Source organism: Pristis pectinata, chromosome 10, assembly GCF_009764475.1.
Source record: "Pristis pectinata isolate sPriPec2 chromosome 10, sPriPec2.1.pri, whole genome shotgun sequence".
NCBI classification, from domain to species: Eukaryota; Metazoa; Chordata; class Chondrichthyes; order Rhinopristiformes; family Pristidae; genus Pristis; species Pristis pectinata.
The window spans coordinates 10,897,255-10,924,400 of NC_067414.1; the positions used below are offsets into that span (position 1 = coordinate 10,897,255).

Here is a 27,146-nt window from a genome sequence, read left to right on the forward strand (position 1 = left end):
TCAAAATGAAATATTTCTCAGCATGTTATTGGTGAATGCCATTTGATAGCATTGTAATGACCTGTTCCATCACTTTGCCATGGTTAAGAATAGGATGAAGGAATAGTAGTTGGCCATGTGTGATTTGTCCTGCTTTGCTTTGGGCTGGAAACACCTGGGCAATTTTCCATTATGTCAGCTAGGTTCCTGTGCACTTAGCATTTATTCAGGATGGAGGAGTATTGGTTCATCAACTGTTGAGGGGTGATCACTGGTAATTGTGCCATTCCCTTGTCCCTGCTGCCATGGAGTTCAGAGTTAGCACTGCATTCTGTTGTGTCCTCTCTGTTGTGCATTCTCTCACACGCGCTCTCTGTACGGTTGCTGTCCTAGTAGTGTGGTATAATTGAGTGGCTTGCTATCCATTTCTAAGTTTTGCAGTTGCATTTTTGGAATTTGAGCTCATGTCTCTGAATTATTAGGTCTTCAAGATTAAAGAGAAATTGTTTCCATTAGCAAATGTGTCTGTAACCAGAAGTGACAGATTTAATTTAATTGGCAAAAATGCCAAGGGTGCAAAGAATTTGATATCACTCAGATTTGGAATTCATCTCTTGACTGGTGGAAGCATATTCAGCAGTAACTTTCAAAAGGGTATTGTGTCTCATAGTAAAATGGAAAAAATTGCCATAGTAGGAAGGAGGAGCAGAGGGATGAGATTAATTGGTAGGTCTTTCAAAAGCTGGCACAGGCACAGTGGCTGAATAATTCCCTGTTCTGGATGAGTCTGTGATTCCATTAATATAGTTTCGTAGCTGATATTTTTATTTCAACACTTCTCGATCTCATTTTCCTAATTCAGTTTTAACATGTTTTGTTGATAGCTGCTGGATGCATATTTCACACGTGCTACAAAGGAACAAAAAGAAAAATTCCTGAAAAACCATGGGTTTTCATTGTTGGCCAATCAGCTTTACCTTCATCAAGGGACACAAGGCTTGATGGAGTGTTTTCTTGAAATGCTGCTGGGCCGGGCAGTCGATCTGGATGAAGAGTATGTCCATTTTGTTTGTTGTGAATTTTATTGATTTTCATTGATTAAAGTTAGCCTACCTAAAATCAAAATCTCTTCTGTCACCTCAGTTGCGCATTGCTCTGGAATAGTTGAGCTAGTAACTTGACAGTCAGTCAAAATCTCTAATATTTGATAGTTTCTGGGGAATGAGATAGTTGGTGACATACAGTTCATAAAACTGAGATTTCTGATTGAGTTGCCAGTCTATGTGAAGAGTGAAGCTCCTTGAATTGTTGTGATACCTCTGTAATTTGTACCTCTAATGTATTGATTTGTACTCGACAATATAGCTTTTAATTATCCCCATCAATGTTTTCTGTCCCTTGTTGCTATCTGTCTCAGTCTAAACTGATCCATTATTTTCTGTCTATTTTCTCTCTGTCTTAATGCCATCCTATAATATTAGAGCTACCCTTGTCCCATTCCACTTCCTTTTCCACCTTTGTCTCTTCTAAAAGTCAAATATCTTGGAATATTTCATTTGTAACCTTTGTCACTTTGCAACTGCACCTTCATAATATTGATTACGTTTAACTATTATTTCTATTAAATCGACCAATTTGCTCCAAATACTGATCTCAAATCAGTCTCACATGCTCTTTCATGTTTATTTCATCCATTCCTCACCTGCTGTGCTAATTTTTGTCCAAATTGTTACCCCATTTGTTGTCCATATTTTCATTGTTACTCTGCTGTACAGTCTTAACGTCTTGATTACTAGGGTTGAGTTTGCTTTTTTTTTCTGAATCCTTCTATGCCTATCCCTTTTTTGTTTAGGCCAGAGCAATATCTATTGTTACAGTTACTTGATTCACCATGATACTGGTGCCAGGTCAATTTAGGATTAACTTGATACTAGTATCACGGTGAATCTTAGATTAACTTTCAATTCTGGGTGCACTGAAGATATCAAGAAATACACCAGTCTCCATCAAATGCTTTTGAAGTTTTAGGAGGAGACAAGTGGGTACATGAAGCAGGGTCTTTTATATGTATAAAAACAAATTGAGCTAATGAGTTTACAGAATCTGGGCTTTTCCCAATATCATGTTTTTAGCCTTTTAACTGTTGGTACTTTTGAAATGCCTGATAATATAAGCTGCTGCCTGATGACTTTAGGTATATAAAATTCTAGGATCACCAAATTGTAGCTGCATGCAGAGATGCAGTTGCATTTATTCTCTCGTGTAATAACTTACAAATCTGCAAGTAAAATAGATGGGTCAACATGCTGAAACAGCAGGACAAAATAATGGAAGCATATACCAAAAATGGGATGGTTTGTTGTGACATTCAAATAAATCATTTATATATGGTGATTGGATTTGCCATCTCTTCAGAACCTGGATTCGGACTACTGATGGAGCTTCAATGCTTGGGAGTACATTTGTTTCCTTTAAGTGGCCAGTAACTTGTGCATGTTGTTGGGAAGATCTGTGGGTTATAAATGTACATATTTGGCAAGTTTTATCTTGCGGTCCAACTCATCAGTAATTTGCCTTTTTGTTTCGAACAGGTTGGATCCAGAGGCTATGGCTCACATTGACCCATTTCATAAAAGGTGCATTATTCCTGTATTGGGCCTGATTGAAAACTCTCTTTATGAAAATGCACTAGTGCACCATATATTGTATGTTCTACTCCAGTTTTTGAACGCCTGCCCTAAGTTAGCTGATATACTTCTCGATAATGGCTTGCTGTACGTCTTGTTCAACACCTTGGCAGCACTTAATGGACTAGAGAATGGGTAAGAAAGTTATTATGGATGGTCTTAATAGATTGTAAATTCTTATAGTTAAGTTTTGGTATTTGCAAAGGTTGTAAGATAATTTCTGTTATTAATTTTGAAACAGCTTGTGTTCTACTTGAAGAAAGAAACTGTTGGATTCCCATCCTTCCACAGCTCACAGGTGTTGAACCAATATCTGTTGTGTGCAATGTAGAGCTGTTACAAGCTTTCTGCCCAATATTTATCCCTTAAGTAACATCACTAAAACAGATTATTTGGTCATTATCTCATTACAGCTTCTAGGGTCCAGGCTGTGGGTAAAGGGATTGCTGCATTTCCTACATTGCTACAGCATTCAAATCCCACCATAGCAACTGGAGAACTTCAGTTAATTACAAAACCTAGAATAAAAAGCTAGAATCAGTAAAGATAATCATGAAATTACTGATTGTTGTTGCAATCTGGTTCGCCATCTGTCCTTAAGGGAAGGAAAACTGTCATTGTTGTTCACTCTTGTGTTTATATGACTTTAGACACACAGTAATGTGATTGACACTTAACTGCATCCTGAAATGGTCTAGCATAGCTCTCAGATGTTTCAAACTATTACTACAGAGCGAGCATTAACTCATCGGCTGAATTTGGATATGACAAAAATGTGTATGTCTCATTGTCCCAGTGTTTTCCGAGAACAACTGGGTGTGTCTTTTAATTGGGAGAGCTGTCTCACAGTTAATTTCCATCCTGAATAATTCGTATCATGCCTTTTAACCAAGATCTCAGATAACCTCATCAGGATCCTTTGGTATGTCCTGTCTCACTGCAAAATACTAACAGAAGTGACAGCACAGTGGTTTAGAGTTGGAAACGAGATGCATAGGACTCCTTAGCATTGAGTCCAGAGCCCAAGAAGTCTCAAACATCAGTACTTGCAATCTAGTACCCTGCATCAGCTGATGAATCATTTCCACTCCAATGCATATTATTTGGAAGAAGCACCTGAGAGTAGCAAAGGCAATTATGTATAATGGGTGGAAGACTTCAGTAACAGTCACCTGGAATGCTTCAGCAGCACTGAGCTAGCCGAGTCCGGAAGGATATACCTGTGGAGAGAGAAACAGTTAATGTTTCAGGGCCAAGTCCCTTCATCAGAACTGGGCAAGACAGAAAACTAGTATTCAGCAGTTGGGGAGGGATGAATAGAACAAAGGGAATATCTCTGGGGTGAGACCAAATGAGTAAATATAGCAGTTAACTGGCTGTTAGGATCAGATTATGCTTCTTTGTGAAATATGTTGCTAATAGTAAGACTGTGAGACATGCCCAGAAAACCAGACAATACAAATAGAAAAATAAATTGAGCCAAAATGATGACCGGCAGAAATGGCCACTTCAAATATAGACGGAAAGAAAGAGAGAGTTATCTAAAGTTGGATAATTCGATATTGACCACTGAAGGCTGTAGCATGCCCAGACTGAAGATGAGGTGTTCCTAAAACTTGCTTTGAGTGTGTTGTAACAGTGCAGGAGGCTACAGGCAGAGAGGGAGTAGGACAAAGAATTAAAGTGACAGCCAACCAGAAGCTCAGGTTACTCCTACGGTATGAATGCAAGTGCTGCAGAAAACGATTATTCATATGTAGAGGAAGCCATATTGTAAACACTGCATGCAATACACTAGATTGGAAGAAGTGCAAATGAACCACTGATCCAACTGGAGAGCCTGTTTCCATCCCTGGATGGTGGGAAGGGAAGAGGTGAAAGTACAGGTGTTGTATCTCTTGCAGTTGTATGGGAAAGTGTCATAAGATGGGGAGTAGTAGATGGGAACAGAAGAGCAAACTAGGGAGTCGTGAAGGCAGCGAGCCCTTTGAAATGCTGGCAGGGGAGGGCAATATGTGCTTAGTGGTAGAATCTTGTTCTAGCTGGCAGAAATTGCAAAGGTTGATTCAATGAATGTGGAGGCTGGTGGGCTGGAGGGTAAGGACTGGGGAACTGTTCTTGCTCTGTCCGGGAAGAGAGTGGGTGAGAGACATTTCAGACACCCCTATGTGGAATATCTCATCATTGGAACAAATGTGACAGAGATAGCGGAACAGAGAATGGAATGGAGTCCTTACAGGAGGTTGGGTGTAGGGAGGAAGTATAGTGGCGTTGGCTCTAGGACACTCTAGATGCAGACATCCATTACAAGCCCACAGATTCTGACAACTACCTTGCTATACTTCCTCCCATCCGACCTCCTTGTTTTCTCTTTCCCAGTACGTTCCATCCTAGATGACTGCAGAACCCAACTTATGAGTACAAGATACCAGATTGAAGCATTTGCCAGAAGCTTCAAATGAAAGATTCATCTCAGCTTCTTCCTGAGATTTTCAAATCACAATAAGTAACCTTCAGCCAATTTGATTCACTCCACTGCTATCCATAAATAGCTGTGTGCATTGGGTATCCTTCAACAGTGATGCAAATAGCATTGTCTATTTTGTCTACACGATGAGTTTTGGAATTTTTTTTCTACTTTAAGGTATATAAACTCAAGTTATTCTTGTAGTTTGACCCTGGTATCTCAGCTAGTTTTCTGGCTTCAACAATCCTATTTGTTACTCGGTTACCTTCAAAAGACTGAATAGAGGTTTGTTTTTGGTTTTATATAAAGCAATCTTTGCCATCATGCTGCCTTAGAATTGTCTTGGTTTGCTAAATGTATTCAATAATTTTGTTTCATTGTAGCATTCCATTGAGTGAATACAAATTGCTGTTGTGTGATATTCAGCAGCTATTGGTTGCAGTTACCATCCATTCCTGCAGCTCTTCTGGTTTACCGTATTTTCGCATAATAGAAGATTTACTATCACTGCTTGGATACCTGCAGAACAGCAAGGATATGAAAACTAAAGGTAGCTATTAAAAATTCAAACTGTAGACAGTTTCATTGGACAAAAATTGATAATCGAAAGGACCAAAACATTTAGAAATTACTGGATTATTTTAATTCTTAGTTTGTTTTTTTTTCACCAAGTGACATTGGCACCAATCACCCCCAGCTACCTGTTTATTCAATTAAAAATAAACCTTGACCAATTTTTTAAGGAAGGGGATTCTTGTAACAAATTCACATTTGGTAATTTTAGGAATTGTTGCAAACCAGGAAATTAGAAAAGTTGCTGAAGCAACTAGAAAGAAGGATGAGCACGCAGGAGTGGTAGCTAGTAGGCTCCTCTCTAGTTGGTTTCAGTATATTACAAAGAAAATTTCAATGTAAACTATTAATAATGTTGGCATCTTTTCCTTTATTTAGCTCTGTTTAATACTATGGTCTGCTGCTCAATCTGAACTAAAACTAAAATTCTGTAGATAAGTGACAGGATGGAAGGTAGTCATGTGTTAACAAATAGATGAGATATTTTGTTATGGTGTTGGTCTTTATTTTTAGTATTCTAAGAAGCCACTTTACCTAAGGCAGATCCCCACATTTAGGAATATAGAAACAGGAGCAGGCCAGCAGACAATCTATCATTGTTCTTCTTTAGTTTTCTTCTATCAACTAAAGTTCAGCATTTAACGTATCACCTGACTTTGAACATGAATACACAGCTCTTCATGTCTTTTGTCTAGGTCAACAGTTGAAGCCTGGTGCACATTCTTGCATCCTTCCAGTTAGTGTACATATTTATTTTCTTTTTCCTGCCAAATTCTCTCCCTGTATCAATGTTTTACTTCCAATTCCACATATTCTCATTTTTGGGCCCCTAATGAATACTTCCTGAAAGTCTGTATGACTAACATCCCTGGATACTTATCTGCTGTGGATTTTTTTGCTGTTATCCTAGAACCAGGAATAAGGTGCCATATTCAACTATGTCATATTTAATAGTAAGTCATAAAATGCTGTATATTCAGCATTTCTGAAATCTCTCCTAGAATCATGGAAATTGAATATTACAGCAGAGGCCATTTGGCTCATTCTGTTTATGCAACCCCAAAAAATTGTTTAACTGATTGTTAAGAAAATGTTAAAGTTTTGGTCAATGATCTTTCATGAGAACTGGGCAGAGTTAGGGATGAAACAAGTTTAGAGTACAAGAAGAGAGCAAAAGGGAAGTTGTACCATAGAGTGAATGGCAACCCTATTGTCCTCCCCTCCATTCTTTCTCTAGATCTTAAAACTTGTATTCTCTCTAATTTTTCATCTGGGAGGTAATCCACTTGAAGCAATAACTTTTTTTTAAATATTCTGTTTTTAATTCTACAAATCTAGCATCTGTGCTCTTTTCCTTTTGTACATTTTAACTATGAGGGTTTTTGCCTCCAACAACTTTTCAGGCTTCTTCCCATAATTTAAGTGAAACAATTTTTTCCCATTTCCCATCTGACCTAATTAACTCAAACTATGCCCCCTAGTTAACATTCTCTCTGCAAGGGGAAACGTGCACTTTTTGTTCACCTTGTCTAAACCTCTCATAATATTATACACCATGATTAAAACTCTGCATAACCTAATCTAATCCAAAAAAAAACAACCTGTTCCTGTTTCTATATGCCTAAATGTGGGGAGCTGCCTTAGGGATAGTGGCATCTAAGAATACCTAAAAGAAACACCAACATATTAACAAAATATCTCAACTATTTGTTAACACTACCTTTCATCCTGTCATTTAACTACGGAATGTTAGTTTGATTTAGTTCAGATTGTTTAATACTATGGTCTACTGCTCAAAGCTAAATGAAGGAAAAGATGCCAACATTATTAAAAGAATAGTTTACATTGAAATTTGCTTTGTAATGTTACTGAAGCCAACTAGAGAGGAGCCTACTAGTTACCACTCCTGCATGCTCATCCTTTCTAGTTGCCTAACCAATCTCTTCCCATAACTAAACTTCTTCACCCCTGACAACTTCTTCGTAAATTTCCTCTGGACCCCTCAATTTCTATCGCACCCTTTCTATAAAATGGTGACTAGAACTGTAGTTAGCTTAATTTGTGTTTCAGACAATGAGCACTATCTCCCTCCTCTTGTATTCTATGCCTTGGTTAATAAAATTATCCATTGTGCTACCTTAACCACATTATCTTCTTGTTGTGCTATTTTCAGGGATGTGTGTATGTTCAATTTATATCTTTATATACCTAGAAATAAAGAGGAATAGAAGGTAAAGGGAATAGTGTGTTCCTTTACCTTGTTTGCTTTCCCAAATGCTTTTCTTACACTGCTCCTGATTAAATTCCATTTGTCACTTTCTTGCCCACCTGACCAATCCATTGATATCTTTTTGAAATGTTCATCTTTACTAGTAACCACATAGCCAATTTTGTCACAAAAGTATCAAAAATAAACAGCTTTTAATGAAAATTCTCTTATCTGTATAGTGATATCTCAGCGTGTATCTGTGGTGTGAATTTAATCAATGTATTTCCTTGTGTAGAAATGGCTGTTGTACTGCAGTTCCGGGTCCTTCAGAGTGGCATCGAATTTATCAAAACCACAGCTAATCAAGATGCACAGAATATGAGTAGCTCCTTCCATTTACCTGCAACTCAGCACCATGCTATTCATCAGAAGAGGAAGAGTATTGCTGGTGAGTGTTGCAATTTTCAACTGGTTGCTTTGTAACTAACCATGATGAACAAAGCATTTTCACAATTAGAATTGTATATGAATTGTGGTTATTTTGGAGGACTTTTGCCATTTTTGCTTTTCATTGGTTTGGTATGGTGATGAATTTTAATCAGCCCCATGGTGTAAATGTGTGGAGAGAAGCTTGCCACCCTCATGTGGGGCATTGGGCTAATTGGCTTGCTTCTAATCTGTAAAGTATATATTATTTTCCTCCTCAGAAACTTAGTGTTGTGACCAGTATCTCTCTCAAGACTTTTCTCAGGGCAGTTAAAAATACTCAAAGCAGTTATTGGGAGCTTGTAGGCTAATTTAGCTTCAATGCAAGTAACTGTAATTTAGTAAGAAAATGTTATGTATGCATTCAATTTATACAACTATAGCCCATGCCACAAAACTTGAAATAGTTGTAACTTTACTCTGGTTCTTTCATTCATGGGTGTGAAGAAACATAATTTAAAAAAGCTGATCTTGGTCATTTCTATTTTTAAATGAAAGAACCTCCAAGAGAATAACACTGAACCCAACATACAAATTACAAACAACTGTAATCACTAAGTTGTTTACACAGTTATTTTCAGAGTCCTGTGGTTCATAAATGACATACAGATGGCAGTGACCCTGAATCTATGCTGTCTAGGACTGTATCTGAGAACTTGCCTGAAATTCTCGGGTGAATGCTTTGCCCTCTCAATAAGGAATTTTAATTTTTTTCCTTTGGGTATCAGACGAGCTTGGTGTAGATTGAAATGGTGTAATTTAGAGTTGGGGAAATGATAGATGGTGTGGGTCAGAATTAAAGGCTGGGATTATGTAATTCAGAGTCAGAATTGGTCTGAATGAAGGTGCGAGTAGTGTGAAAATTGGAAGTAAGATTGAAGCCCACTGATGTTAAAGTTGGTGCAAACACATTATTCCTCATTAAAATGAATGAGAGATATCTTTATTAGTCACATGTACATCAAAGCACACAGTGAAATGCACGCTTCCGGCGCCAACATAGCATGCCCACAACTTCCTAAGCCATACATCTTTGGAGTGTGGGAGGAAACCAACACAGTCACAGGGAGAACATACAAACTCCTTACAGACAGCGGCTGGAATTGAACCCGGGTCGCTGGCGCTGTAATAGCGTTACGCTAACCGCTACACTACCATGCCTGCCCATGACAGTTGCCAGGAGAGAGGTGAAGAAGTGATTTATTTTTCAGTTAGTATCGACATTTTTAATTGTTTTTTATGTGCATGCTTTTAGTGTGTTAAATGATCTTGGCGGCTAACAACCAACACAAGCTGTCAAACCTGTTCCTGTGAGTGCGGCAGGCATTCTGTGGTGAGACAACACCTTTGTTGCACTCTGCCATGCCAATGTGCTAGGAGCTAGATTCCTACAAAAAGGACTTACACCCAGGTCCAGACTGGAACTGTGGGGCCCATGGGAGGTGAACAGCAATTTTGTGTATCATTGTTTTTCTCTCTCTACTGTTGCTGTGTGGCCTGCTACCTATTTCCAGCACTTTCAGTTGGAATTCCAAACAGCTTCTGAAGTATTTTGGTTTAAATAAGATTATCAGGTTGTAGTTCAAAACTTGAAGTTTATTGTATAATTTAGACAGGGAATCAGAGTATAGATAGAGCTTGTAGGAATATTGTGCACTAGAGGAAGGATGTGGTAGCAATAGAAGGAGTGCAAAAGAGATTCAGCAGGATCCTGCCTGGAATGGATGGCTTTACTTGTAAGGAGAGATATTGGATAGACTGGGTTTATTCTCACTGGGACATAGGAGGCTGAGGGGAGACCTTTTGGATGTGTATAAAATTGAGGGGTATAGTTAGTTTTTTTTCCCCTAGGGTGGGGGAGTCTAAAACTAGGGGCATAGGTTTAAGGTGTGAGAGGTTAAATTTAAAGGAGATCTGAGTGGGAAGCTTTTCCACACAGAGGGTCGGTAGTTGTATGGAAGAAATTGCCAAAGGTAGTGGAAGATGCAGATACAATCACAATGTTTAAAAGGAATTTGGACAGGAAAGGAGTGGAGGGATATGGGCCTAATGTGGGTAGGTGGGCTTCATGGGTGGCATGGATGAGTTGGGCCCATTTCTTTGCTGTCCAACTCTATTGAGCAATTTTAGTGTTCAAGGACAGAATGTCATTTCATTTATAGAAGATCAGAGTGTAGGTTGGTAATTTGGAGTTGGAGGACCAGCATATACTCACCAGAACTCAGAACTCTGGAAGATAATCTGTGTTGGAAGCTGATCAAAAACTGGCCAAGTAAAACTTAATGAGCCATCAGTTGACTTATACATAATGAAGAAGGTTTGTATCAGTAAATCAAATCTGCTTTTTTATGATAGATTCAAGCTATATTTATATATTTGTAAGAACACCCAAAGTAGTCCTGTATTGGATTTTATTTTAATTCAAAGCATACAGTTTTAAATTTGGTTGAACCAATTTTCAAGTGCTTTTTATTTTGTTTTTACTTTTCTCCAATTTATCTTGCCATCTGTCCTAACAGGACTTTATGTAAAGTTGGTATTGAATGGTTTGAAGGGGTAATGTGCTCACAATAAAGCCTTATGCAAACATTTTTGGTTTGTTTTTTTTAAAAGGGAGGGCCTGCAAAATTTACTTTAAAGGCTGTGATGACACATTGAGAATAAACTCTCCCTCTATTATATATTACATTCACATGTAGAGACAGGTTAAAGAGCATTTATCAAACACTTGTTTGTGAATCTACTGGCCCTGTCATTATACTGTGTAACGTAAACATAGATTGAACAATTTAGTTCTACTTTTTGATCATTTTCTGAAGTTTTTTTGAGTATTACAACCACTTATTAATCAGACAAATGATATCAAAACCTAGTTGGGAACTGTTTAGAGATGGATTTTGCTAATTAATGTAATCCTTTGCTTTCAACATGTTATAAGCAGTATCATTTTAGCCATTGTTTAGCTCTCTTCTGCATACATCTCTACATTTTGTTTATCTACAACAAAGGGTCAATTGCATTGAAAGATTCCATTATTCCACGACTACCAAGACAACAATTCTCCTTGTATGGTCACCTTCCGATGGCCTATAGCTTGAACCTAGTACATCAGGAGTCATCCTTGCCACTCCCAACTGGATCCATTTCCTATGCTTTCCCTTCAGAAGCAGGTGTAGTAATGGTCTTCTGAATTCAGATCATGGAAAAGCATTTCATTCTGAAATGTTTTGTGTCAACGGCAGACTGCAAAGTATGCATTGCAGAAGAAAAAACCTCAACTCTGATACTGTAAACCTACCAGACCTTTTGAAGTCTCAATGTTTTAAGCTGTCAGTATGTTTCAGCATGAAGTAGAAATACTCTGAAATAAAAATTCAACAAAATTTTCTGATGACGCTTTTATGTATTTTTAGGTTTACGGTATTGAGTTCAAATCAGTGCTTGGATACAATTTTGTGCCACTGATTTGTTTGCAGTTCTGCTATGACAGATACTAACCAAAAAAAATGCTATCCGTAGAGTAGCAATAAACTATTACATTCCCAAACTCTATTGGAAGCCATTTATTCACCGATTTACATAGTGTTGTTTTGGCAATATGTGGTTTTGCTTTCACTATCGTCCATCTGTTTAAATCTTTTTGCAAATCTAGTGCTGCTTTCAAGTGCAAACAATTCATTTGCTAATATTTACAATAACACTATTGTGAACACAATTTGAAACCTTATCAAACTAGAAAGCAGAAAAGATAATTTTGAATGTGTTACTATCAGAAGTATGTGTGATAGTAATGGTTGAAATTGTGTTCTACCAAATCAAAATCTTTCTTTGCTCTTTTATGTGTCTCATGCTTTTCCAGTTGGTAGGAATTTGGTTCATTGTTGCTTGAGCTTATTAGTGTCTCTTAAAGCATCTTTAGGCAGTCTTCACAGTGTGATTCTATATAAAATGTGGTAAATGCACAAACTTTACTGAAGCTGAATTTGACTTGGAATCCTTATTGCCAGGTCCTCGCAGGTTTTCAGCTGCTCCATCTGATGCTTTGTTGATGAGAATGCGATCAGTAGCTAGCGATGAACTCTCTGTGCTAATGCAAAGGAGGATGAGCCATGAAAACTCAATGAGAGCGTCTGAGACGGAGTTTGTACAGAGACTACAGAGGCTCACAATTTTATCTGTTAACAGGCTAATCTACCAAGGTAGGTGACTAAGTTACCCTTTCCTCCTCTTTCATAGCTTATCCTTATTTGAGCCCACAGATACCAACTGTTCCCCAAGTATTCATACTTCATTGCGAACCTTGCTGGACTGCCCCATCATGGTGAGCTTCACAATCAAGCCCACTATTGACTTTGCCTTTACTCAAATTCACTTCAGTAGATCAAATAAGCCTAGGTCAGCCTAGCAATGATTAATTAAAAGTGACAGTGTAAATCATTTAAATCTAGTCAGCATGGGTTATTTAAAGGAATGGTGTTCTAAATGTCATAACCAGAAACATTCCTGTTGTTGGTTTTGACAGCAGGCTAAGCCATAGTGTGCAAATTGGCCAGCTGTTTCTCAGCATTTCTATTGCCAGGTCCTGATCTATTCCTAACATAGAACAGTACAGCACAGTACAGGCCCTTCAGCCCACAATTTTGTGCCAACCTTTATAAACCTGTTCCATGATCAATCTAACCCCTTCCTTCCTACACAGCCCATAACCCTCCATTTTTCTTATATCCATGTGCCTATCTGAGAGTCTTTTAAATGCCCCTATTGTATGAGCCTCTACTACCACCCCCAGCAGTGCATTCCAGGCACCCACCACTCTATAGGATTAAAAAAAAACTACCTCTGACATCTCCCCTGAAATTTCCTCCTCTCACTTTAAACGGATGTCCTCTGGTATTGGCCATTGCTGGCCTGGGAAAAAGGTGCTGGCTGTCCACTCTACCTGTGCCCCTCAATCTTATACACCTCTATCAAGTTGCCTCTCATCCTCCTATGCTCTAAAGAGAAAAGCCCCAGCTCGCTCAATCTTTCCTCATAAGACACGTTCTCTAATCCAGGCAGCATCCTGGTAAATCTCCTCTGCACCCTCTCTAAAGCTTCAACATCCGAGAATGAGACGACCAGAACTGAAGTGTGGTCTAACCAGAGCTTATAAACTTAGCTGCAACATTACCTCGCGGCTCTTGAACTCATTCCCTCAACTAGCAAAGGCCAACACGTTATATGCCTTCTTAACCACCTTATTAACTTGCGCAGCAACTTTGAGGGATTTATGGACTTGGACTCCAAGATCCCTCTGTTCCTCCACACTGCTCAGAATCCTGCCATTAATTTTGTACTCCGCCTTCAAGTTCAATCTTCCAAAGTGTATCACTTTTCTGGATTGAACTCCATCTTCCATTTGTCTGCCCAACTCTGCATCCTGTCTATATCCCGTTGTAACCTATGACAACTTTCTACACTGCACACAACACCTCCAACTTTCATCTGCAAAGTTACTAACCCACCCGTCCACTTCCTCCTCCAAGTCATTTATAAAAATCACGAAGAGCAGGGGTCCCAGAACAGATCCCTGCTGAACACACTAGTCACTGTCCTCCAGGCAGAATACACTCCATCTGCTACGATCCTCTGCCTTCTGTGGGTAAGCCAATTCGGAATCCACACAGCCAAGTTTCCGTGGATCCCGTGCCTCATGACTTTCTGGATGAGCCTACCGTGGGGAACCTTGTCAAATGCCTTACTAAAATCCATGTAGACCATATCAACTGCTCTACCTTCATCAATTTGTTTTGTCACCACCTCAAAAAAAAACTCAATTAGGCTTGTGAGGCACGACCTGCCCCTCACAAAGCCAATGCTGACTATCCCTAATAAGACTATGCTTCTCCAAATGCTCATAAATCCTGTCCTGAAGAATCCTTTTGAATAGTTTGCCCACCGTTGACGCAAGACTCACAGGTCTATAATTCCCAGGATTATCCCTTTTACCTTTCTTGAACAACAGAACATTTGCCACCTCCAATCCTCTGGTACCACTCCTGTGTCCAGGTAGGGCGCAAAGATCATCGTCCACACCCTAGCAATCTCTTCCCTGGCCTCCTGCAGTGACCTGGGGTATATCCCGTCTAGTCCCAGGGACTTATCTGTCCTAATGTTTTTCAGAAGCTCCAACACATTAGCCTTTCAGAAGTCTTTCTGCATTAGCCTGTTCTATGCTGACTTTACATGGTGTCTCTCTCCCTGGTGAACACTGAAGCAAAGTATTCATTAAGGACCTCCCTAATGAATTGGTACATGAATGTACCAGCATAATGTAATGGGGTTTATATCCAGAAGGCCCTGCCGTGTGTATTGTCCTGTGATGAAGATCTGGCAAGCTTCTGCAAGGAAGCTCTCTTTGGGCATCGACAAGTAAGGACTTGGTAGGTAGGGAGAGTGTTAATTGTGGATAACTAAATGCTGCCAGCAAATTCTGGGCTGTCACTTATTACCTTCCAAATGCTGTAAAAATGATAATTTTCAAAAAAGCATGTACGCTCTTTTGGGAAAAACTGTGATTCATTCATTCCTAAATGTGAGTTTACAGACCTTACCCTTATCTGCACCATTCAGTTTACAATTGCACCATTTCATAATGTATGTCGTCATAATGCAATGCCAGATAGTGCACCTGTAAAGTTTTAGCAATTGTGGTTAAACAGTAGGTTGGTTAATTTTGCATCTGATAGACTGGCTTTATTGTCACAGTTTGCACTTGTAGAGACAATGGATGAAATGTCCCATGTAATTCAGTCAAAAGCAGAAACAATAAAAAAAAATTAGCCATACTGAAATATATATTGTTGCAACAAAATATCCCCAGAAGTGCCAAATTAAAACTGGTAAGAAGTCATTTTAGAACTAATATCAAGAGCAATATGCTCACTTGAAGAATGATACATTTTTGGAATAATGAATCAAAGTTTCTGTGAGAATTGAACTTGAATTTTGTGAGGATTGTATTTGAACTTTGTCGGCTTTGTTTGGTAACCCAGGCATCTGTGTGCTTGAAATGTCAGCAAAGTACTTTTGTCCAAATAGGTTAATTTAGACTTTTTTTTTCCAATTAAAAAAAAAAATCAGTTGAGAAACATGCAGTAGATTCATCAGTAGCATTAAATCTGCTTTCTTTAAATGCTAAGGCAGTGTAAAGGTGCAATTCCATTGTGCTATTCATTGCTTGCTTAACTGTTTTTTGTAAAATCTGGGTATATTTGCTGAAATATGTCATTCATGTACTTATTTAGAACTTGATTCTGACTTTCTGGATTTATTGAGCACATCTGAAAATCCACATCAGAGTAGAGTACCTCTGGGAGAAGGCTTTGAGGAAGGTGCATCAGAGCTATCCAGCAACAACATAAAAATATTTCAGAACGAAATGCTAAAATTGATGATTGAAGGAATTAAAATATCCTTGGTGAGTGAGTCAGTTCTCAATGTACAAATAATAATTTGGGTGAGAGGTTTTTGTTATTTCTAGCAGTAAGGATAGAAGATTGCATTTCCACATCAGTGACAAACTGATCTATTGCATGTCTGGTTAGTTGTTACTTTCTATATGGGATTTTCCCAAAGGATTCAAATGTCATTTATTATGCATGAATCCCATGGAAAGGTTTACTTGATCCAACTTTATTTCTTATTTTCAATAATGTTAAGCCTGATCTGGCTGGACTGTACCCTGGCAACTGCATGTACTTTCTTCAGATGTGGAAGGCCAAGCGAGCTGACCTGCTGTACCTGATGTGTGTCCCATGAGGCAGTGTGGGCTCTGTGATGTGAACTCACCAGCCATCAAGGACTATAATGTCTCCAGTGAAGATACTCAAAAACAATTTGAACAGATGTAAATTTTTTTTTGAGAAGCTTACTGTGTTCCAACACAAGTACTCACTAACATAAGGCTGAAGGTGAGATGCAGAGCACATGCAAATCCTCTCTTCAGTGAGTCAGTACTCTGCCTCTGGACTCAATGTTGAGACTGGGATTCAAGCATTTGACCTTGCATGTCTTTGAGGTGTGAATGGCTGACAGCTAGTGCACCTGTTCAGAACTGTCAGCCAGTGAGGTTTGGCCAGTGCAGATGAGACACCTGGGGTACTAATTCCAGCTTTTAGGATGCTCCTTAGAATCTACTTCCTTGAGCTAAATTTTGGTGATTTTGTACCAATGAATGCTTTTGCAGCTTGGTATCAAATTTTATTTGCTAATGCTTCTCTGACATGCCTTGGGATGTTTTACTGTCCTAAAAATGCTGCATAAGCAGAAGTTTTGTTTGGAGAAACTGGGGCAAAGAAATCTGCTGTGTTTGCCTTCTGCAAGCAAACTGTGTGCAAGACATATTTAACGTAGAAGATGGAACAGTACAGCACAGTATGGGTCCTTTGGCCCACGATGTTGTGCCAAGCTATATAAAGCTACTCCACAATCAATCTAACCCTTCCCTCCTACACAGCCCATAACCCTCCATTGATCTTATATATTTACATGTGAAGCTGCTTCCGGTTCTTCAGGACTTATCCTTGGGAAATTGTCTTCATCTTGACCACTGATTGATTTATTTATGTGAATTGGTTTAGGAAGCAGGTAGACACAGCCCTCCAAGGCAGCAATGGAAGCGCATGCTTTGGTCCTGCAGAGAGACATTCCGGTCCCAATTGGGTCGATTGCTTGTTCACATTCTGTGTCCTGCCCGCCCACTTGAAGAGAGGAAAATGGCTTTGGAAGTAGGGTATGAACCAAACCATCAGGAAATTCTGCGAGAGTGTCTTGGTCAAGCTTTGGAGGTAAGGCAGGTGCCATGGAAGTTTGCCAAATAGTTGCAGGAAGTTGTTCTAAAGCATCATCCTTTACCCCTCAGTCTGCCAATCACCTACTGGCCCCTGTCTCACCACTCTGTCTCCTCTTTATACTGGCTATCTTCCCCCTCCACTCTCAGTCCTGATGTATGGTTTCAACCAGAAGCACCGACAGTTCCTCTTTCCACCCCCCCCCCCCCAGATGTTGCTTGATCCACTGAGTTCCTCCAGCAGATTGTCCATTACTTCAGATTCCAGCATCTGCAGTCTCTTGTGTCTCTCTTGTTCTGAAGCATTTCGGCTGAGCCAGTTATACTGTGTTAATCATTTTATTTAAAGAAAAATTGTGAGTTGTTAGTTCTATAGCAATGCTTACAAATTTTTTTTGTAAGGTCAAATTTCATATTTTAACACAACTCCACTACAGTACATCAATATTTGAAAATTGCCTAAGTATACTGAAATTTATAAAAAAAAAACATTGTGATCAAATGAAACAGCTTTTAATGGTATCCCTCTTCTGGTTCTGATTATGCACAGCATGGACCCAAGCTGGCATTGTACTTGTATGAACTGATGCATGACCACATGGAGGCCTTGTCTAAAAAACAACAATCTGCAGCTGGCAACTTTTACACATCTCTAAAGCTCTGCGGGTACAAGTGTATTCCCCTTGGCGCTCCGCCCAAACCAGATCTCATTAAAGCCATTGAAGAGGTATGATGTGTATAGTGAGACGGATATGAAGTAAGGTTACCTTTTTAATATTATGGAACTAATTTTGAACTGGATGGTAATAGCGATTTCAACATTAGTGATGCAGGCTTTATTATTGTAGCTACAAGCCACATGGGTCCCTCTGTCTCCCCCTCCCCCTTTACAAGAACATCATTGTATTGTTCTATTGCATGCAATAATATACTTGCCTGTTTAGTCTACTGATGAAATAAAACTGTACATCTGTATTGGAATGAGCAACCACTCGGAAGGCACAGCGCTTAAGATTTGGCATTGATGATATAGTAACATTCAAATAAAAGGTTATAACTAATGAAGGTATCCGCTGTTACAAGCTGTTGGGGCAAAGTGCCCCTGCTATGTTATGTTCTATTCACATCTTGCCTTGAGCACCTATCAGTTTGATTCATATTATCATTACAACATCTATGAAATTCAAGACTTAGGCAAGATTGTCCTGATGAAGGGTTTTAGCCTGAATCATCAACAGTCTTGATGACAGGTCTCGGCCCGAAATGTTGACTGTTCATTTCCCTCCATAGATGCTGCCTGACCTGCTGAGTTCCTCCAGCATTTTGTGTTTGTTGCTCTAAATTCAAGACTTGTGTCAGATTTCCAGCAGCTGGCATTATTTCTATTAACATTATACTTCAGACCTCTCCCAGTGGGTCAGTAAGTTTCTATGCTGAGAAACTGATTTTTGGTGGGTTGAAGGGCCTGTTTTGTGCTGTGTGGTTCTATGGTACTTGGGTCTGAAAGGTCAAAGACAACAAATGGCAATACTTCAGTAGCTTTAGCATAGGAAATCATCCCACGATTCTTTTACAGAGGCAATATCAAATATATCTGATATTGAGCCACATAATGAGATAAAGCTTGGTCAATGGTATCCTTTTTGAAGAGCATCGCAAAGGAAAGAAGAGATGCAGGGTTGTTCAGGGAATAAATTAGAGCTTTAATAACTATAAACGTGACTGCCACTGGAGGCTAATTTACCAGTTTGATTTTCCCTGTCTATATGATTAAAACTCCTAATTGATACGATTAATGCTCTCTACAGCAGCAATTCTGTTGCTGAAAACTATCCTGCCATTCTCTGTCCATACTGATTCTGTTTCTTGATCAACTGAGCTGAGATCATGCTTAACCAGTACCCCTTTACTGTCAAAACTACATCACTGTCTCCTTTCTCACTTTCTCTTTAAAGAGAGACAACTGGAGATGAATAAAAAACCACCCAAGTTTTTCAGTGTGAAACTTTTTTATTAAAGTTAGGTTTTGTTGTACAGGTAGCTCTAAAAGATTCTTGCTCTCAGACCTTTCTGGCTGATTTCTGGTACACTTATTGTGTCTCTTACTGGGACTTTCCTATCTGCATTTGTGGCACAGATAGGCAAGCCTTGATTCTGCACATGGGACTGGGCAAGCAGTAGACTGCTATCTCATTTTTTGATTGGGTGAATTGAATAAATGCAGACCAGCTTTGAACATGAGTAATATATACCTTTGCCTTTTCAGGAGCAGACCAAATATGCGAATGAGGAAATTGTAAATAAAGTTGCCTGGAAAAAGAAAATGGCGACTTCTCAGCAGAGGTAAAGTAGCAATTAGCTAGTGTATGCATCAGGTCTCCAAGATATAGGATGCAAGTTCTGCCCCAAATTGGTCTTGGGTAGAACCCATAAGGAAGGGGAAAAGAGTCAACAGCAGAGTCTTAGTAAAGGTTTCTGTGGTGAACTTACCTCCAGCTGTTAAGCACAGAAGATTTGGTAATTGGAGTGTAAGTCATCTCTCTGTTGGTCATCCATATGGACCAATAACAGTAACAAAATGAGGATCGGTAATCCGTTTTAGAACAAAAGAATTGAACTCCTCCATTAGGACAGTTTCAAGTCATGTGTTGTAAAATCTATTTATGCTGCAATGTGTTGTGTTGCATGTGTTGTAAAATCTATTTTTAAATCCGACAGCATTGCATCTGAAGATTGTTGATGGCAACTTAGACTTTTAAAGCCCTTCTCAAGTTGAGGAGTGCTTTGGGGCTCTGTAAAGGGAGAGAAATTTGAAGGGGAACTACTGAAGAAACAAGAAGTCAGAAATAAAGAGATTGAGAGAGGGAGCTCCAAAGAGGCAGGCTTGGTGCCAGAGTGAATAATGGCTAATGTGTGGAGCTGGGCAAATAACTATAACCCAAGGATGGGGGAGATGGTATGAAACATAATTTGAGTCATCCTCTGGTGATCAAAGTTGAGATGAAACTTTTGGAAGGAGTAAGTGAACAATCTTGAAGCTGAGCAGTGTGGTATCATTGGCATGCATGCCAAAGCTGAATAAGCGTTTGTGGATGTAGAGGGCTAAGGTTGAGGGATTCATATTTAAGAGAGAATCACAATGGCTGAAGAAAAGCTAGGAAAATGGTGTTAGGGTAAGTTCTGAGGAAAGGTCATCAACCTGGAACATTGGCTCTGTTTCTCTTAGATGCTGTCTGACCTGCGGAGTATTTCCAATGTTATCTGTTTTTAATTTCAGATTTCCAGCATCTGCAGTTTTTATTTTGCTTTTCAAGATCCCGTCAGCTCACATCCACTGAAAAGTGCATGTACAGTATATGGTTACTGGATGTAAATAGAATGCATTCTGTTATCAAGTAGCTTAAAAATTGCTCAAGATCATAAATGATTTTGTCTTAAAAGCAGTGTTGGAAAGCCGCCAGAGATAATAGAATTATTCCAAAGACTTCAGTAAAAGGAAGGAAATAAAGATTTTTAAAAGTCATATTTAAAGTTATGTAATTTACCTACAGCTTTCAAGGTTTTTCTCTTTTTTAGCCTCCTTCAACGGTTGGATTTGAAGTCGAAAGATATTTCCAAAATAGCTGCTGAAATTACTCAGAATATCTCTCTGCAGCAAGGTATGGAGAGGAAGAAAGTGATTCAGCACATCAGGGGAATGTACAAGGTAGATTTAAGTGCTGGCAGACACTGGCGAGAACTTGTTCAACAGCTAACACATGAAAGGTAAATTTCAGAAATAAAATTAAATGTTACTTTGGAGGAACAAGTAATGTTTTCATATGACAAATGTCACTATCGTGGCATTTCATCAATTGGCTGGGACGAGTATGAATGGGGAACTTTTTAACTTGCACGGTAAGATGTACTGTCCAGTCTTGAAGCATGTTGTTCCCATTCACAAAGTGCCAAAAATTTTGTGCAAAAGATCATAGGCTATGCAAGATATTCAATCATTCTATATTTAATAATATACTCCAGTAATGCACTGATAATAGATATTAGGCTATCTACTCTAAAGATTTCTGGTGTCCCCTTCTCACTAGTGACTATGATGCACAATTGTACAACTTGAAGGAATGATCCCTGAATCGAGAGAACATTGGATAATTGAAATGAGGCGTTCACAATGTTCTTATCTACTTTGTTTAAAATACTGGTTTTAAAAACATCTGGTCCTGGGGCTTTACTGCTGTTATGAGATTTTTTTTCTTTATTGTTTTCCTTTTGTTATTTTGACATGTCTTTGATTCATTATTAAATAATTGTGATGCCCAATGTACTAACTCTTGCTCTACAGTAAATACTGAACTGAAGCAATTAAACATCAACTGTTTCTTTTTTTAACTTATTTGGAATATCACTTTCAGAGGGACTGCATTAATCCTGAAAATATTTTAGTTTAATGGCAATTTTTATGTTAATTATGATATCCATTCCCAGTTTCATTTCACCTTCCCCCTTTCTAGCTCTTACTGTTTGTTTTGTTATCTTTTGCTATTCTTTATATTTCTCCTAATTGCCAGGATCTGTTTTTGTCTTTCTCTGTGCTTTTTCTTTTACTTTTAGATTATTTCTCATCTCTTAGTCATCTTTAGCTTTTGGTAAGTAGAGTTCTTGTCCCTTTGGGGTATAAATTGGAGGCTGTATCATATTAAGAGCATGTTTGATCTATTGTTTTACCCATTAACAAGCCTCCACAGTTAATAGAGAAGAGTCATTATTCTGTTGCTTTGGACTCAGTCTTGCTTAAATGTAGAATCTTAGTGCCTGCTTCATGTTTTTCCTTTTTATTTGCTACATTAAACTCAAACATTTTATAATTGTTAACTAACTTCTGGCAGACTTTTACCTAGATGTGCCTCATCACCAAATTTAATATGCTGTACCACTGTTGTGGATCTGTGACGTTGTTGCAGGAAGCTAACCTGAATATAGTCATGAAAATTAGAAGTCCTCACTAATGTTTGGCAAATCTGTGAAATTATATATTCTGCTGCTTCTATTTGGCTACTGCACACAACCACTGCTACGATCTTAAATTCTTTTCTATTTCTTAATTTTACTAAAAATCTCAATTGTATGCTTTCCTTTCATATCCTTCCTAATTATTCAAATGATTTTATACTTAATAATTACCCACCCCCACCATTTTCTCTTTCTGGAGATCTTCAAAATTGGTAAGGTTATTTCATTGTCATACACCATTAAAGAAGTCTGACCCAACAGTGGAGTGCCCATTTACACTAATACCATTTTATTCTCCATGTATTCCCTTCAACATAAACTCCCGTCAGATTATACACTCAACTATGTACGAGGGCTACCAAACTGCAAATATTTGGGATGTGGGAGGAAGCTGGAGTACCTGGACAAAACCCACACAGACGGAGAAGATACACAGACACACACACAGACACACCAGTGCCAGAGGACAGGATTGAACCTAGGTCGTTGGTGCTGTAAGCTGCAGCTCTACTAGCTGCGCTACTGTGTTACCCCAAACCCCTGATTACTAAGCCATGATAATGGTCACCATGTCATGTTCAAAGTGTTGCATCTGGAATTCACACCCTAACCACTACTATTGCTCTAATGAAATATCCATCCATCTCTTCTCTCTCCTGCTTTAATTACTTGCTTATCATAGGTTTCCCCTACACGTTGTGCCTTAAGTACTGTTTCTGACAAATACATGTCTTTTTGCAATCAGTTCTTTTCAGATGATTATTAAATCTACTTTTTACCTTTAAGTCTTGCACCCTCCCCTACTCCACCAGCTTACTTAAATAGATTCCATTTAACGACACCACATCAGCCTTACTCAGGGATCCTTGTCCCAGCTGACTTCATATGGACCTCACCCCAGTGGTATAGTTCCTTCCTGAGACAAAAATTTCCAGTGTCCCATGAAATGAAATCCCTCTTTCTCTCTCAGCTCCTTCAGCTGAGAGTTCACTTCTCCAGTTTGCTTATCCTTGCACCAGTTCTTTCTGTATTTGGCATGTACCACCTTATGAACTTTTCAGTTGTCATAAGCATCCTTTATCTGTCTCGTTTTAATTTCAGTAACTTTAGTCATGTCTCTATGAGCTCTAATTTTTGAAGTCCTTCCTTTCCCTCTTGGAATGTGTATGGGATATGTACATGAACAATCTGTCTGAAGGTCTCCCATAGCTTAATTACAGTTTTACCTGCCAATCTTTAATTTCATTCTCCTTTGACTCTGGATGACTTCTCAGTTTACCGAAATTGGGCTTTTTCCAGTTAACCAATTCTGTGCTTACCCTTTTTCATAACTGTAATGATGTTAGGATCACTGTACTTAAAATGCTTACTGATTGGAATGTTCCTGATGAGTTGAGAGTAGAAAGTAAGAAATGCTTGCATCTACTGCATCCTGTAAATCAAAAGAGATTATGGGTAAGTGTGGGATGTGAGGATGCTATAGTCTCAGACTCCATCTGTAATGACTGTTCCATTTATGGTCAGTGTGCTCTCCTTAATTTGGGTGAGATATCACAGCTTGCAAAATCCACCAGCATTCCCACCTCCCCACCACCCCCCATAGCTGTTGCCATGGTTGAGTTGAACAGCTGGTAGTTTATGCAAGCTTTTAAGATGTGGGCTGAGGCTTGGGATATTTGTATGTCATGACGGGTGGAAAGATTAGCATTCATTATTGATAAATTGAAGATGTGTCTGATCCTTTGAGGTTTGAGAGACTGGTATTAAAATTTGAGAGATAACATTTGAAGATGTATTTACTGCCCACGCAAAGTGTGAGATCTTTCAACTTTTTGCAGTTTTGCATCCTCTTAATACTGTTTCAGAATATACTTAGCCTTCTAGCCCATTGTATACAGAGACAGTTCTCTCAGTATACAAAAGCCTTCTCTGCTGAGCGCAAAAATTTGGGATAGCGACTCTCACGCATGTTCTGCCCATTTGTTCAGCAAGCTGCTCTGATAACTTAAGTTACTTGTTCCAATCACAGTGCACCCCTCCTCTGTTGGTGGAGGTTGGCTTTAATCATTGTGAGCCTGATTGATCAGGTACCAGGCACTCTCAAAATTGGGCCTCTGGTGGTGATGTGCTGAGGCAATCAACAGAATAGTTACTTGGCAGTGAAATCATTATAATTGCTGGTCCAGTAATTGAACTGTTGTGCCACTACTGTACTCGCGTGTTGGCACAACAGTTCAATTACTGGACTAGTAATCCAGAGACCTGGACAGTAAAGACACCTACAGTAGACTATTGTTTATTGACTACAGCTCCACCTTCAATATTATTGATCTGTACAAACGGTATGCAAGGCAAGTTTTTCACTGTACCTCAGTACAAGTGATAATAATAAACCAAAACCAAATTTAGTAGTTAAACATGCCTTGAGAATTTGGTTACAATTTAGAAAATATTTTGGTTTATTGAGTTTTTCTTTGTCCAGTCCCATTTTCTCTAATTACTTTTTTAAACATTCTATGACTGATGTAGTTTTTAAAGAGTGGGACAAATTAGGTATTACTTGTTTTCAAGATCTGTTTGTTGGAGGAAATCTTTCTTCATTTGAACAATTGTCTACCAAGTATAATTTACCAAAAACTCATTTTTTTTAGATATTTACAAATTAGAGATTTTCTTCGATCTCAATTACATTCTTTTCCTTTGTGTCCCGATAAGAATTTATTAGATGTAATTTTTAAGTTGGAACCCTTTCAGGATGGCTCAATATCTAATATTTATGACATATTACTAGGAATGAGTAAGGTGTCACTAGATAAAATTAAAAACGCTTGGGAACAAGATTTGCAGATGTCAATTTCTGAGGAAACTTGGAATGAAATGTTCAAGTTGGTTAATACTTCATCATTATGTGCTCGTCACTCTCTTCAATTTAAAGTGGTCCATAGAGCTCACTTGTCTAAAGATAAACTATCCTGTTTTTATTCTGATATATCTCCTTACTGTGAAAAATGCAATAACAGAGAGGCTTCCTTAATTCACATGCTTTGGACTTGTCAGAGTCTTAAAAAATATTGGACGGAGGTCTTTCATACTTTTTCTGTACTTTTTAAAATAAATTTTAAACTTAATCCTTTGACTGCACTATTTGGGATTGTTGGAGAAAAAGATATAACTTTGAAGGCTTCTGATTTACATATTCTGGCTTTTATTTCTCTTATAGCCAGGAGAGCAGTATTGCTTAAATGGAAGGAAGCTACTCTACCTACGCATGTTCAATGGTTACGGGATGTTATGTCATACTTGAATCTAGAGAAGATTCGCTGTTCAGTTTTTGAATCTAACCTAGACTTTCAAACCCTGTGGGGACCCTTTTTGAATTATTTTCAAGATCTCTGATTTGGGGACTAAAACGCAGATATTAACTGACACTGTTATGTTTTTTTTAAGGTTTTTCCTTGCTGTTTCTTCTATCTAACAGCTTCGGGTTTTGGTAGTGGGGGTAGATTTTTTTTTTGTAATAAAATATTTCAATTTTTTTCTTTCCTTATTAACTACTGTATGTGATTATTGATTTAGAGTATTGTAATCCTAAGTACGACTTATTACAATGTATTCAGTAGTATTTTTACTTTCTTTTTTGATGCATGTACTCTGTATTTTTTTCATGGATTTAATAAAAATATTGTAAAGAGTGTTCTGGGGGCAGCCTGTAAGTATCGCCACGCTTCCAGCGTCAACATAGCATGCCCACAACTTCCTAACCCATATGCCTTTGGAATGTGGGAGGAAACTGGAGCACCCAGAGGAAACCCATGCAGACATGGGGAAAACATGCAAACCCCTTACATACAGTAGCCGGAATTGAACCTGGGTCGCTGGCGCTGTAATAGCGTTGCGCTAACTGCTGCACATATGTATTACATTTTCAATAATTTTATTTCTAGGGCTATATGGTACGATCCTGTGTCTTATCCAACTTCGTGGCAACTGGACCCAACAGAAGGTCCCAACAGAGAAAGGCGACGTTTACAGAGATGTTATTTGACGATTCCCAATAAATATCTGCTCAGAAATCGGCAAAAACCTGAGGGTAAAAAGATGAGAAGCTTTGATTTTTTTCTTCTGTAACTTCACTCTGATTGGATTATCCTCATTTCTTTTTCTTCTTTTTTCTTTTGCAGAGCCACTAAAGCCACCTTTGTCATTTTTGTTTGAGGATAAATCACATTCTTCTTTTTCATCAACTGTGAAGGATAAAGCGACAAGTGAACCCATCAGGTAGTTTCATCGCCTGACTGTGCCCTTCTTAAATTATTATTATTTAAAGGTGTTATTGTGATCTGCACATGGTGCAAAGTGATTGCTTCCTTATTAGGAACAGCAATACACAAATCATAGCATAGCAAGATGCTATTCAATCTATAGTAACCTTACCAGTTGTTTAAAACATTAAATCCAATCCCTCGCTCCTTCCCATTGTACCTGAAAATTTTTCCTTTCAAGTCTACATGCAAATGCTTATAGATTCAGAGTAAAGTAATTTTTTGGTGAAAGGAGATTAATTGTATTACTGCTATTATAATTGATATCCACACTGAGACTAATCTTGTTTTCTAATTAGATTCATACGCAAATGTATCAATGTTGCCCCTTCTCGAGAAACAGTTGGTGAACTCCTCCTAGGTTAGTAACATTTGCGAATTCTCCAAGTCTTTGCTTGAGCAATGATCTGTGAAATGTATTTAAGTTCAGATACCATGAAAATCTCTTGTTTTCCAGGGGAATCAGGAATGTATTTTGTTGAGGACAATGCTGCTGATGCTTTTGAGCATCCTGTAAGTAACATACAATTCTTCAAAAATATTGGATTTGCTTTACTTTGGTGTTTCAGGATTTGTCTGTGAAGTT

General features: G+C 38.5%; 1 protein-coding gene across 3 annotated transcripts in view; it reads left to right on the forward strand.

The window, feature by feature from the left end:
- The window catches only part of lyst (lysosomal trafficking regulator), a 176,873-nt gene that overhangs the window by 118,368 nt on the left and 31,359 nt on the right, over positions 1-27,146 (forward strand). For 2 of the 3 annotated variants that reach the window (XM_052024060.1, XM_052024061.1), the window contains 15 exons: positions 864-1,033; positions 2,571-2,801; positions 5,517-5,683; positions 8,211-8,363; positions 11,410-11,571; positions 12,409-12,600; positions 15,688-15,860; positions 17,023-17,229; positions 17,782-17,958; positions 19,498-19,574; positions 20,808-20,996; positions 26,183-26,328; positions 26,420-26,516; positions 26,860-26,921; positions 27,018-27,073. In XM_052024060.1, the coding sequence (XP_051880020.1) occupies positions 864-1,033; positions 2,571-2,801; positions 5,517-5,683; positions 8,211-8,363; positions 11,410-11,571; positions 12,409-12,600; positions 15,688-15,860; positions 17,023-17,229; positions 17,782-17,958; positions 19,498-19,574; positions 20,808-20,996; positions 26,183-26,328; positions 26,420-26,516; positions 26,860-26,921; positions 27,018-27,073 (2,259 nt within the window). The remainder of the gene's footprint in view (positions 1-863; positions 1,034-2,570; positions 2,802-5,516; positions 5,684-8,210; positions 8,364-11,409; positions 11,572-12,408; positions 12,601-15,687; positions 15,861-17,022; positions 17,230-17,781; positions 17,959-19,497; positions 19,575-20,807; positions 20,997-26,182; positions 26,329-26,419; positions 26,517-26,859; positions 26,922-27,017; positions 27,074-27,146) is intronic. The other variant, XM_052024062.1, reaches the window with a different exon arrangement.